At 38.6% G+C, this 13,401-nt stretch overlaps 1 protein-coding gene across 2 annotated transcripts in view; it reads right to left on the bottom strand.

The window, feature by feature from the left end:
• LOC129770376 (uncharacterized) overlaps positions 1-13,401 on the bottom strand; it is a 411,645-nt gene that overhangs the window by 385,146 nt on the left and 13,098 nt on the right. For both annotated transcript variants that reach the window (XM_055773168.1, XM_055773167.1), the window contains 2 exons: positions 10,909-11,112; positions 10,599-10,746 (listed from right to left, as the gene is read on the bottom strand). In XM_055773168.1, coding sequence (XP_055629143.1) covers positions 10,599-10,746; positions 10,909-11,112 — 352 coding nt within the window. The remainder of the gene's footprint in view (positions 1-10,598; positions 10,747-10,908; positions 11,113-13,401) is intronic.

Here is a 13,401-nt window from a genome sequence, read left to right as displayed (position 1 = left end):
ATCGACCGGGAACTTCGCATGAAATTCGTCGCTATCAGAAGTCGACCGAATTGCTGATCCGCAAGCTACCTTTGCAGCATTTGGTTCGTGGAATTGCTCAGGTCTTCAAAACCGACTTGCGCTTCCAAAGTTCCGCGGTTATGACGCTGCAGGAGGCTTATTCGAAGATACCAATTTGTGTGCTATCCATGCAAAACGCGTCACATCATGCCCAAGGACATCCAGCTGGCCCATCGTATCCGAGGAGAGCGTGCTATATTAGCTTAGCATATAATCAACAGCCCTTTTCAGGGCTCCAAATTTGATGGATTAGAGTTCAGAAAAGTTTTTTACAGGCCGAACTGAAAGGAGCATTTAGCGAAAATCGCGGTGTCGATGATAATTCGATACCGATAGGTGCCATGGATATGGATTTTATAATGAAGAATATGAAATACATGACATGATGTAGTGAATATATCCCCATATCGAAGAAATCACTTTGATGAAACTGTTTACCGTTTGTCGTTTTTAAGTGTTGGGAAAGGGCATTATTTTTGCTGAGTAAATTCCAAGAAAAAATCCATTCCTTCTTTAAGCGTGATTCATTCTGCTTCGGATCAACGGAACAGTGATAATCATTTCATACAAAAGATAAAATGTCCAAGAGTTATATGATTGCTATTTATTGAGTCGGAAAATTGTTTCAATAGCTTAATGATAGCTTCGAAAACAGGTTATAAAATGACGCTTCCTTTGCTTTCGTTCATTTCTTACTCTACTCTCGCACCGTGACGACTCGTTTGTTTGGGACCAAGCAGATAGCAGGTTAGTCTTTCAGTGGTAAGGCACACGAAGCGCACCAGCCGCAGGATAGGTGAAGAAGCCACATCGCTATCGACCGGGAACTTTGCGTGAAATTCATCGCTATCGGAAGTCGGCCAAATTGCTGATCCGCAAGCTACCTTTGCAGCTTTTGGTTCGTGGAATTGCTCAGGACTTCAAAACCGACTTGCGCTTCCAAAGTTCCGCGGTTATGACGCTGCAGGAGGCTTATTCGAAGATACAAATTTGTGTGCTATCCACGTAAAACGCGTCACATCATGCCCAAGGACATTCAGCTGGCCCGTCGAATCCAAGGAGAGGGTGCTATATTAGCTTAGCACATAATCAACGGCCCTTTTCAGGGCTCCAAATTTGATGGATTAGAGTTCAGAAAAGTTTTTTGCAGGCCAAACTGAAATGAGAAATTTCGTGTGGATGCCATACAGCATCGAGAAAATTCCGGAAAGATCTAATCGTTGCTGAAAAATAATCTGCCAGTTCCCTGGGAATTGAAGAATACATCCATGCGAAAGAGTTTATTTTAATGTTTTCTAATTATATGGCGAACACAGCGACCAAATACATTTGATTTCGTAATTTTTCAATCAAGTGTAATTAGCTGGAAAGCTTCTGAAGATTATTCTTTCCCATCAATAGGATATTTTCGTATCCAATAATGGATGCATAACATGAAAAACGGAAAATGTTTCGTATCGCCAAAATTATATAATTTTCAATTGATTATTGCTCAGTCGCCGAAATTTTCATACTCAGAGAGTTCATTCTCCTCTAGTTTGCCTTCCAAATTGCCATCGTAAACTACACCTTCTCTCGATTCAATCACGCACGAAAAGCATACTGAAATGATATTCTGGTGGTGAAACCCATTCATTTTTCGTGAGGCGTCGTGCACAAATTACGTAACGCGATAAGGGGGGAGGGGTTAGATGTTGCGTTACTTTCTGTTTATTAGAGATAGGAAATTGCGTTACGAAAGGGGGGGGAGGTTCAAAATCCGGATTTTTGCGTTACGTAATTTGTGCACGACGCCTGAGGACATCGACAAGACAACATCGTTACTGAACGAGCTGAACGGCGAGGGATCGAGGTATTCATTACCTGGCTTGACCTGACCTGAAATGCAATCAGTTTGTTTTAACTGTGAGGGAGCGCAGAAAAGCCGATCGATCAGAAGGAGAAGAGAAGGTGACCAAGAGAGTATCAGCATCGAAATACGGTTCCTCGGGAAGACATAGAAGCAGCCGCCACACACACACATACACGCGCGCAACTCTTTTCGTTTGCTGGTTATCGAGAGGAAACCTGGAAAGAAATGATCGTTGCTGAAAAATAATCTGCCAGTTCCCCTTGGAATTGAAAATTACATTCAAGCGAGTTTATTTTAATGTTTTCTATCCATATAATACTGCGACCACATACATTTGGTTTTGTGATTTGTCAATCAAGTGCAGTTAACAGGAAAGCTTCTGAAGATTATTCTTCAGAACAAGGTTTTTTGTATCCAATATTGGATGCATAAAACCTTGAGTCTTCAAAGTAACACTCTCGTTTTTGAAATCACCCAAATATTTATTTATTCATTCATTCAGGATGGATTTAGATTCAACTTCAAACAAATGATCTCTAAATCAACGATAGTCCTACGCCACCCTTGCGGTTATACCATAGATATAACCCACTTCCTGTTTTTTTTCTGAAGGCTTTGTACTTATTAAATGTTCAACGCCGGGCATCTTTCGGCGTATGCACATATCTTACAATCAAAATGATGGCTGTGATAGGGAATGCATAGGTGGTCATCAGCTCATTCACTATTATATATTTCACTATTGAGCACATTACCGTACCTTAAACTGTGGTTTCGAATGAATTGTAAGATTTGTAGTCTCCGCAAACAAAGTAAATAAAAATGAAAAAGAACTGAGGTTTTGGAGACAAACTCTACGATCTGTCGAGAAATAAACGAGCTAGAAGCGTTCTGAAAAACCAACAGTAAATACAGGGACGGATGACCTTCGGATTAAAGTCCTTTAAAATAAGAACAGAGCAGCAGGAAATACATAGCTCATCATGTTGCTCCTTAGTTAATTGTCTATACAATGCAGATGTAACGTCAGTCAATTTTCAACATCAGTTATCAACCAAAGAAAGCAGTTCTTGCTACCGAGAAAATTCGTTAATGCCATCCTGCATACAATGTGTTGTAATTTGAAGCCACTTTAAATTCTGAAACCAAGCATGGGTTTGTGAAAACTGAATGATCAATTTAAAAGACCCCAACCACCAATAAGTTCAAGAACAAGCATAAACAAAATAAATCAGTTTATATTATATGTCATATTATGTCACTTTAGAATGTATTGGTATTGTTAATAACTTTTAATAACTCTTCTTTGAATGGTTTAATGACCCTGAAAAGCGCCGTTTTTTACGGTGGCTGGTTTAGCCACCAAAGCAGACTGTATAAACAAACTTTTTCCTTCATCTACCTGCTGCCGTTTTGCGATTGCGTTTGCCACTCGCTGAAACTAGTTGTTGCCTCCGAACCGAATGTGCTTTGTTTTGTAGGCGGGTTTTCTTATTGTCGTGAGCAGCTTTGCAAGCCAACTCGAGCACTCCGGCGGCCGAAATTCCATAACCGCTATTAGGTATACTGGTGCTCCGGCACCAATCCGTTGATGCGATGTGATGTGAAATGATGCCATACAACCACACTGATTTACAGTTTGAAAGAGAATGATATATTTTTCAGCGGATCCGCGCGTTTTGTACTTTAGCGGTACACACTCACAGGATAGAGACAAATCGGCAGACTCAGCCAAAGGGGCGAGTCCAACGAGACGAACGAATGAGCGTTAAAAGGCAGCGATGGCAAAAAAAAACATTCATTACGATTTGTTCGCTCGTTGGATTCACATGCAGGCTAAAAAGGGTCCTTTTCAGGATCACAAAATTATCTCCAATCTGAAGAGTTTATTGTTTTGTTATCACTCGATATCCCCATCTTGTTCGGCTAAACCTTTCTGTTTAGCGATTGCGTTTGCCACTCGCCACAGCTTTCACAGTTGGAAAATTTCTTCCCATCCAGCTTGTGACATATTTTACAGTAAATTACATTCAATGGCACGTCGCATTACCACCACTCAGTGTCGGATTGGAGTTAATTTTAACCTGTAATTGAACATTTGCGATGACAGTGGTATAGTGTCGACTTTCAATGTGGGGTCATAATTTGGACCCCGAACTCTATGTTTACAAAAATGTCCAACTAAATATGTCGCATTACAGGTCCGTCCAATTAGCTAAATGTCGAGATAAGTGTAAATTACTGTACTTTCAATCTAGAAGCTATTTAAGAATTGGTGAAAATCAATAAGCTCAGAACAACTGCCAAATTCACATACTCATCAGATCCTGGCAAACAAATTATGAAAAAGTCAATTTGTGTTTTATTATTATTTTGGATATTATTTTAGAAAGCATTGAACTGTATTTCCTAAACTCTTTTTTGAAAGGATTAATGGTCCTGATAAGCGCCTTGTTTTATGGAATGGTTCCAATTTAGAAAACTTTGTACTCGTGGTTTTGAAAAAAAAAACCCTTTAGAACGCCCTCGATGCCGCCTTGTTCTGGATTTGCCACCAAAGCAGATTGTATAAAGAACAAACTTTTTTCTTCTGCTACCAGCTGCCGTTTTGCGATTGCGTTTGCCACTCGCCACTCGCTGCAACTGCCTGTTGTCTTGATGTCCACCGAATGTGTTCTGATCCGAATGCAGTTTTTCTTATCGTCGCAAGCAGCTTTGCTAGCTAACTCGATCACTTCGGCGGCCGAAACTAAACACGGTTCGAGCGGGATTTTGCCTTTCCCTTCACTTTTCCTCCTTTGCCATGTCCAGACATGGCTGCTTGGGTTGGTTTGTTGATGTGTTGTGATGCGAATCGATGTGGTGTACGGTTTGAATGAGAATGATCGTTACGGCAGCGGAGCGGGGATTTTTAAGCTGACTGGCTGGTTCGAGAATTACGCATGTGTGAGACTGCGACCAATGTTTCGTTTATTTTTTTTTTCTTTTTCCTTTCCAATCGTGCTTCATTCTATTTCGCTGCTGCTCTAGTTGCCCGTTTTGGTCGGTACGATTTGAGGAGCACAAAATGGACCAATCAAGAATGGGCACATAGTGCATTTGGACAATGCTTGATATTTCACAATTATTCAATTATTTATCTCAAGAAAAATGAAATGTTATTCGTTATGATAGATGCGTAGGTGTATTTCCTATCAATTGATGCAAAAACCTTTGCGATCTATCGAGAAATGCTCGAGTTATAAGCGTTTTTCCTACTTGTTCAGTGCCTAGATTTCCATTTCACCCCCTATATCTTCCGGTTAGACGTAGTCCTACGTCAATAACACTAGATTAATTGGACAGGATTAGGATTTAGTACTAGGATGGAGCGAGTGGGGTAGTTTGGTTTGATGAGGATGGAAGGAATCAAACAGAGATATCATTTCTTTTGAGAAATTGGTAAAGAGATTTAGGTTGCATTAGGTTGAGGTAGCTTCGCGTTCATTATTAAATGTCAAATATCAGCACAACGATCAACAGCTACAAAACTTTTTCAAGCAATCAAAACACAAAAAATAGAACACCAAAGAAAAGACCCATCTGCTTAGGGCGTAGGAATACGCACTCGTTTCATTTAATTTGGTTGTTTACCATTTCGGAAATTATTTATAAACTCAAAGTAATTTCTAAAATCACTCTTTACTAGTAAGTTTCGGTGAGCCTGAAAGTGTTTAATGTTCCCCTAGTTGAATAGCGTCTTCCGTCCATCGCCATTCACCATATGATGAAGTCGCTAAATGTGGATAATGAAAATCCAACGTGCCCCTCGATTTTATTTTAGTCTTATCAATGCCCTAGACTAATGAAGGAGAGGTGTGATAACTGCTAACTGCTACTTGCCTAATTATTTTCTAGCTTTTAGTACACTATTATGTTTAATCACAAAAACTTTTTAAGTTAAACGGTTTATTAACTTAAAAAGTTTTTTTCACATTATCTGTTTCATTAGAATATTTCTCTACAATAAAACCATTGTACTGTATTCTATCAGTCAAAAAATTTCATTTGATATCGTCATTTAGTAGATTGCAGAAAATACATAGTGTGTTCTCCAAGTCATGTTCGTTCGTTTGATACACATATCTCAATAAACCTTTTTTTTAAGATTATATGGAATCAGCTATTTTGTATCGACGGCCAAATCTTGTAAAATCCAAGAAGATAAGCAGTTTTAAAATGACAGCAGAGATAAAATTATTTTATAAATTCGGTCAGTTTCTATTGGTCAAATTTCTATTACTGTGGGACAACCTTACAGACATACAAACATACATACGAACAGTTCAAGCTAAATAAAACTGTTTAATAAAGTAATTTGCAATTTTGTGATTGCGGCCATCTTGGATTTGGATTTTTCATGATCTAATGTGATCTACTATATATAAGCCCTTCATAAATAACCGTGTTCTACTAGTCAAGCCCTTTCATTTGAGACCCATATTAGCTATTCAATATGGAATTATTATACAAATTATTCTAAATTTCCGAAAATCAAAAATAAAATACTCCGGATAATCGAGTCCGACCTGTATTAGGTTGGGGAAAAAGTAATCCATTATTTTTGAGTGAAATTCAAAACTATTTTTAATATGTCTCGGAATGTTCGATTTTGGTCAAATATTTTGTTGGGAAATGTGTTGCCTTTCTGGAGGTAGCTTCACAATGTCTCTACCATAGAGGCTACCATATTAGCGAAAAACCATAGCAATAGATTTTTACAATCTTCTCTTGATCGAGAATCCAGTTCAAGTGCCAGTTCCGAACTATACGGTGGATACATTAAAACACCCCAATCAAGCTCTCGGAATTGTGTGGCCTTGCGTTGACTGAGGGAACACAATAAATTAAATTTCTCGTATTTTACTGTTGCAGCAAAAGATTTTTTTATGTGTGAAATTCCACCTTTACAACGAGTCTAAACTTGATATTGTATGATCAATATTACACGAGATATTGATCACTAAAGCCAGCCAACGAGAAAATAATGGATAAATTTTTCCCCAACCTAATATTTCAATATATGAATAACCCCATGTAGCTAATTAAAGGTCGTTTTGAGTGGCTCTACTCTGACATGCAAGCACCTAAAATAGTATTCGTGATTTGAATGGTTCATATATTAATCCCTAGTATGTACTGTCCATTTTGTGTGTAACCTACTCCTTCTCCACATCTCACGCGTACCAAAACCCTCTTTTCCAATAGTTTATATGTAATTCCTTCAATTTAGTGTTTCAAAAATCAATTGTAGATAGTTTGAGAAGCAAAACCGCACATTATACTCATGTTAGTTCAGAGTTTCAACTTACCCCGCTGTACGAAAAAAAACTATGGATGGGTTATACCTATGATATAATCGCAAGGTTGACGTAGGACTGCCGTTGGCATAGTAATCGATTGTATTTCTTCAATTAGCAATAATCCCACCTCGGATGTTCCTCATCTTTTGTGTGTATTGATTAAACTAGTGAATGAATGAAACTATTCACGAATTCAATTACAAACAAATCCCAATTTAGTAGTTCTCGCAGCAAATAGTTATTAACATTTCACCTAATCATCAAACGGTATGCGTAGAAGATCAGTGAGCTGGCGACATGAAGAGATATCTTCCAATGTAGTCTTGAATAATCGAGCCAAAGCGTTACATTTGTACCCGCTTTTGTGGACCGTGATAGCAAAACGAATTACGGAGTGTAAAAATGCTTGGGGGTATAAAAGTATTGCCGACATGAATGTATCTGCAATGCTGATTTTCCCAACTTCTAGGTTTCGGATTCTGTATTGAGAAAACAGATTCCGTTTTGCAAAAATGCAAGGGAGTACAAAAGTATTCGCAGTTTGCATATATTTTGCAATGTTGATTTCCCCAGGCTTCATGGTTTTGTAGTCTGTGTTAGAGAAACATTCCAATTTGCAGAAACGCAAACGAGTACAAAAGCATCCACTGCTTGCATCTAATTTGCTATGCCAATTTCCCCTGGCTCCATGGTTTTGAAGTCTGTGTTAGAGAAACATTCCTATTTCCAGAAACGCAAACGAGTAGAAAAGTACCCGCAGCTTGCATCTATTTTGCAATGCCGATTTCCTTAGACTTCATGGCTTCATTTTTAAATTCCCAGAGGAACTGACAGATTATTTTCAGTAACGATTAGATATTTCCACATTTTCCTCGATACTGGAAGCCCACCAGTGGTTAATGCTAACACGATAACCATCTGTTAACACTCCTATACTCGCGCATTGGTCTGTCAGACCGAGAAATCAATAATTCGTTCATTTCTCAGAAAACATCAACACTACGACTTTGCGATTGTCTCTAGCTTCGTTATTCGTCGTTCGTCATCGTTTAGCGTATCGCATGTGTTGGTACAAAGGGGACGAGTGCCACTTTTTTAACACTTTCGGTCTGACACACCGACGCGTGTATAGGAGTAACTTTTTTGGACAAGTGCCATTTTTCATATTCTAGAATATTGTTGAATGAAATGTATAAATTAATGTTAGTGGCGTGGAATATTTATTGAATATGATGCATGAAATCATTACCGGACTATTCATATTTGATTTCAGTACCTTTTGTAACTGGATTGAACGGATCCATATATTAACTATTCGTCGTTAGATACGTTCAAAAGCAAAATATGAATGTTTAACTTTCGTATAGTTATTCGCTAAATATAATGGTCATACATATACACACTTGTGAAAGAATTTCACTTGTGGAAGAATTGTAAACAGTAAACTTTTAACAGTTACAGTTTCGGGAATATTTTTTTATAATGGACAATATTGACAAGAAAACAAAAGAAAAGGAAGGTCTTAGAAAACCTTTTATAACCATTTTAAAAACCATCTAAAAAAAGACAATAATTCTTAGTTTACCAACAATACAGATACAAAGAATATTAGAAATATGCAAACTTTATATTCCAGAACCTTTATGATATGTGCTATGTTCCGATTCTTACTCCAATGAAACCACAACCGATGAATACGTTTTTATGTTATTTTATAGCTCTTTAAACTTCCATGAATTATATTCAGTTGCTTACTTTTCGAATTTCGTTATTTGTGTTGGAGTATCAAAAATTACTCTGTTTTGATAAGGCTGAATTAGATGGCTTTTAAAACATAATAGAGACGAAGAAAACATAGTTTGTTGAATTTTTTCATTCAATCATACCCTCTTCTCCAAATAAGTGTTATGACTTTGCACGCGAGTACAGGGGGGTTAATAGCACTTGATTGAAACATATTTGGTCACAGTGTTACATGGATAGAAAACATTCAAATAAACTCTTTCACATGAATGTATTTTTAAATTCCCAGAGGAACTGGCAGATTATTTTCCGGATCTTTCTCGATGCTGTTTGGCATCCAAACGGAAAGAATTCCGCACGTGTATGTGTGTGTGTAGCGGCTGCGTCGAGATCTTCCCGGGGAACCGTTTGTGGCATCACTCTCCTCCTGATGGATTCCCTTCTGGCCTAAGGTGCACAAACAGGCTCTTGGTGACACCGTTCATCCGCGCTTTCACGATAAACGAAGAGCTTCACCACAACAGCGACAACATGCTCCAATCGCTGTTCAATTTGAACTGAGTGGATTTCCGAGCGGCGCTCGCTAATATACCGATTGGTGTTTTCAATAGCCTGTTTTGAAAGCAATTTTAAGACTATTGAAACAAGTTTTTGGATCAGAAAGTAACAAGTATAGAACGCGTAGACATTTTATCTTTCGAATGAAGTGTTCATCATACCATTTCGTTCAGTTGTTTAGGAGCTATTAACGCTCAAAATCTCGGTCTCCGGCGTAACGCTTTCGTTTTCGAAAATTTTTACACCCCGATATAGAAATGAAAGACGTAGTCCTACGTCAAAATTAGAAAATTAATATTATTTCAGTGTGACCGAAAGTCAGCTGTCATACCTTGTACATACTGCAAACAGATTCAAATTTAGTAATGTTTTTGATTTTTAAGATAACTTTTAAATTGAATTTCGTAAAAAAAACGTTTTTAACTTCTCCCTTCCCCCATAGTACCTTAAGTACTATTCATTTCGATTAACACTGGATTTGAATGGATAGTCTTCCACTCTCACGGAACAATTGGATTCGAAAGACAGTAATAATCGTCATGAAAAGAACTAGCGACTGAGAAGCGATAAAATATAGTGTTTGCTGAACACACGCGAAATTAATATACTTTACGATGAACGATTTCTAGAATTTTGCCACACACTGTATAGAATATGAAAAATCACCAACTCGCCATAGATGGAGCCGCTTGAATGAGCTTTCGCGCCAAATATTCACACCGCCATCTGTACGTGATGATACCAAGAAATCTCGCCACATAACGACAAAAGCTTCGAAAGCAATCAAGCAATTTACGAACGCTTCCCTCCCACTTGCAATGAATGAACGTATGAATGAATGCGTTTTGTCCAATTGCTATGCAAGGCGCCTAGAAGTATATCCTAAGGTGGGCCAACTTGCTAAAACTAATTGTTTTCATATACCGCTCCCCTAACCAACTTAGTGACGAAACCGCCTCACCTAGTACCATAGACCCGTCTTGTTGCTATGATTAGAACCCCTCTCCGTACTTTTCCCCCACAATCCACAACCCAACGCTTACCTGTTTTCGGAGCGTCCTTGACCCGATTTCTCCTTGCTCCTTCCGTTCGAAACGTTCAAATTTAAAGCTATTGGAACGGTACAGTTCGTTGTCCTCGCCCCGACGATTCCGGCAAAGACGTCGGGTTATTATGTTGCCACTTTTAGGACTGTAAATATAGAAATAAACGAAAGACAAAAAAGCGTACCTTCAGTAAAGGATATGTCCTATTTTTCATTACAAGACAAGAAAAACTAGGCCATCGCCGTTTGAAAGCGACGGGTTGTGGGAAGGGATCGGGGTGCACTTAGGGAAATGTATTCTAACCTACCCGCATGGTTTGCACTGATTCATGTGCAGATCCCAGTTGAGATTAAAATTGAACATTTTAAGCCGGGCGACGGCACGTTGTCTGAGTGATTGTTCGTTACCCGCTTGGGTCATTAGGCTCATTTGATTGTTGTTGCTACGGTGAGACGAAGATGAGTGATTCTTGTGATGACCGCCGGATGAATGACCTCCGCTTTGTGAATTGCTGTGGAATAAAAAAAAAAGCAAATGTTCCCATGATAAACGTAACCAAATTTATGCAGTTACTAACTGATCCGGTAAACTTCGTCCCGCTCAAAATGGATTGCTATCAATACTTTAAAATATTTACATTTCCTTACTAAACAAACGTTCATGGATCCAATCGCATAACTTTTCGTTGATTAACACGTTGAGTGCCACGGTTTTATAGCAACTCTATGGAAACTTTTAAACGTTTTAGGGCCATCGTTTCATATCGGGTTTTTTTGACGTAGAACTACGTCTTTCATTAAGGGTGTCAAATCAGAAAACAGGTCACGTTTTTATGAAATAAAGTTAACGTTAATAACTATTTTTGCCGCGAACGGATTTGGCGATTTACATACTAAACGAATCGGAAATTCCGTAAGATTTGTTTAATATGCCATACATTAGAATCCCCTTGTTAGTAAATGGTTTAAATTAATGAAAACTTTAAGTGTTTCTATTTTCCTATACATTTGTTCTGTCCATTTGAGTGCTTTCCCGAACAGAGCTATCAATAACGAGCAACTTATCAACGACCAACGGAGGGGAAATCGTAGGATTTAAAGTCTCCGTGAACAAAGGAAAAGAAGAAGAATGAAGGGGAATACTTGCCTAGAGTATAAATAGTGGATCTCGCTGAGGCAAACTTTCATTCTTCATCGGACTGTTGAGTAATCCAGTTCACTTTGCTTTCGCTGCGCTTCGATCTAAGATTGGACCCCAGCAGCGGTAATCCAACTTGGAAATCGTCGTTTAATTTTTCTGTTCGTTTTTCGCGTTATTCGTATCGTGTGTTCTTCTTTCCGCGTCATAAATTGGACGCTTCGCGTAGTGTGCGATGAGCAAGAAGAAAAGGAAGGCAGGCTCGAGCCCTGCAAAAAACGAACGATTTCGAGGTAAGCGTCATCTAATGATGCACGCGGTGTTGGTGCAGTGAAAAGCGCTCGCACTGAACCGAGCCTTCGCGAATGTGACACCGCACCGAACAACAGCGAAGTAGGCGATTTCGGCGCGTCGGTCGAAAATGTAAGCGCCCATGCAGCAACCAAAATCAAGCTCCCTCCGCTGGTGGTGAAGGCGGTCGCTCTTGACAAACTCATCAGCGAATTCGCATCGATGGGTGTTACAGCAGAGTACAAACTGTGTGGTCTTTTTCCAAGCAGTTAACATTGTTTATTTTCCGTCTTCATAAGGGCTTTTTTTGTGCCTTTGAGAATGCATCAATGCATTAAACTGACGTTATGGCGAAGCAGACGTTAAGGTTGTGCACCAAAAAATTATTTGGGAATACTAAGCATCTTGAATATCTTACTGGAATGTTATAAGTTATTTGGGTTCGCGTTCCAGTCGCAAAACTGCCTTCAACTAGGATTGCATTTGCGCTAATATTGATAATAATGAAGCATTGCTACTGTTTTCGAGGTTGTTATTAACAAAAAGAGTTTATTTCTCTTGTTTAGTCATCAAGAAAGTAAATGTTCTGGAATTTTGTATGTGATTAGGTTTTGCTTGCCAGTAGCAAACTTCCTCCACTAAGGGAGACAGCTGCGCTTATCTCGAGCATAAGAAAGTAATGCAACTCTTTTCGAGGCCAGTGATATTAACAGAAGCGTTTCTTTTGAGAATAGCGCAAAATGATGAGAAATGTTTATATTGCTAGTAGTTTCAAGCCACCAATGTATGGCTCTGTATGGTGAACGCTTGTTTGGCGCTTGGTTTACGCTTAGTTTGTACGAACGATATCTAGAGGTGCGATTCCTTTGAGGCAATACTAAATAACATGTAGCATGATATTTGATACTTGCAAGTGTTGTCATTGTTGTTGTTTACATGCGGTGCCAAAGATATATTGATGTAGTTATTTTTTTTTGACGTAGGACTACGTCTAACCGGAAGATATAGGGGGTAAAATGAAAATCTAGGCACTAAACAAGTAGGAAAAAATGCAAGATTTGGAACGCTTATAACTCGAGCATTTCTCAATAGATCGCAAAGGTTTTTGCATCAATTGATAGGAAATATATCTACGCATCTATCATAACGAATAACATTTCATTTTTCTTGAGCTAAATAATTGAATAATTGTGAAATATCAAGCATTGTCCAAATGCACTATGTGCCCATTATTGATTGGTCCATTTTGTGCTCCTCAAATCGTACCGACCAAAACGGGCAACCAGAGCAGCAGCGAAATACAATGAAGCACGATTGGAAAGGAAAAAGAAAAAATATGAACGAAACATTGGTCGCAGTCTCACACATGCGT

This window comes from Toxorhynchites rutilus, chromosome 2, assembly GCF_029784135.1.
Source record: "Toxorhynchites rutilus septentrionalis strain SRP chromosome 2, ASM2978413v1, whole genome shotgun sequence".
Classification (NCBI taxonomy): Eukaryota; Metazoa; Arthropoda; class Insecta; order Diptera; family Culicidae; genus Toxorhynchites; species Toxorhynchites rutilus.
This window is presented reverse-complemented; position numbering and strand designations above follow the sequence as displayed.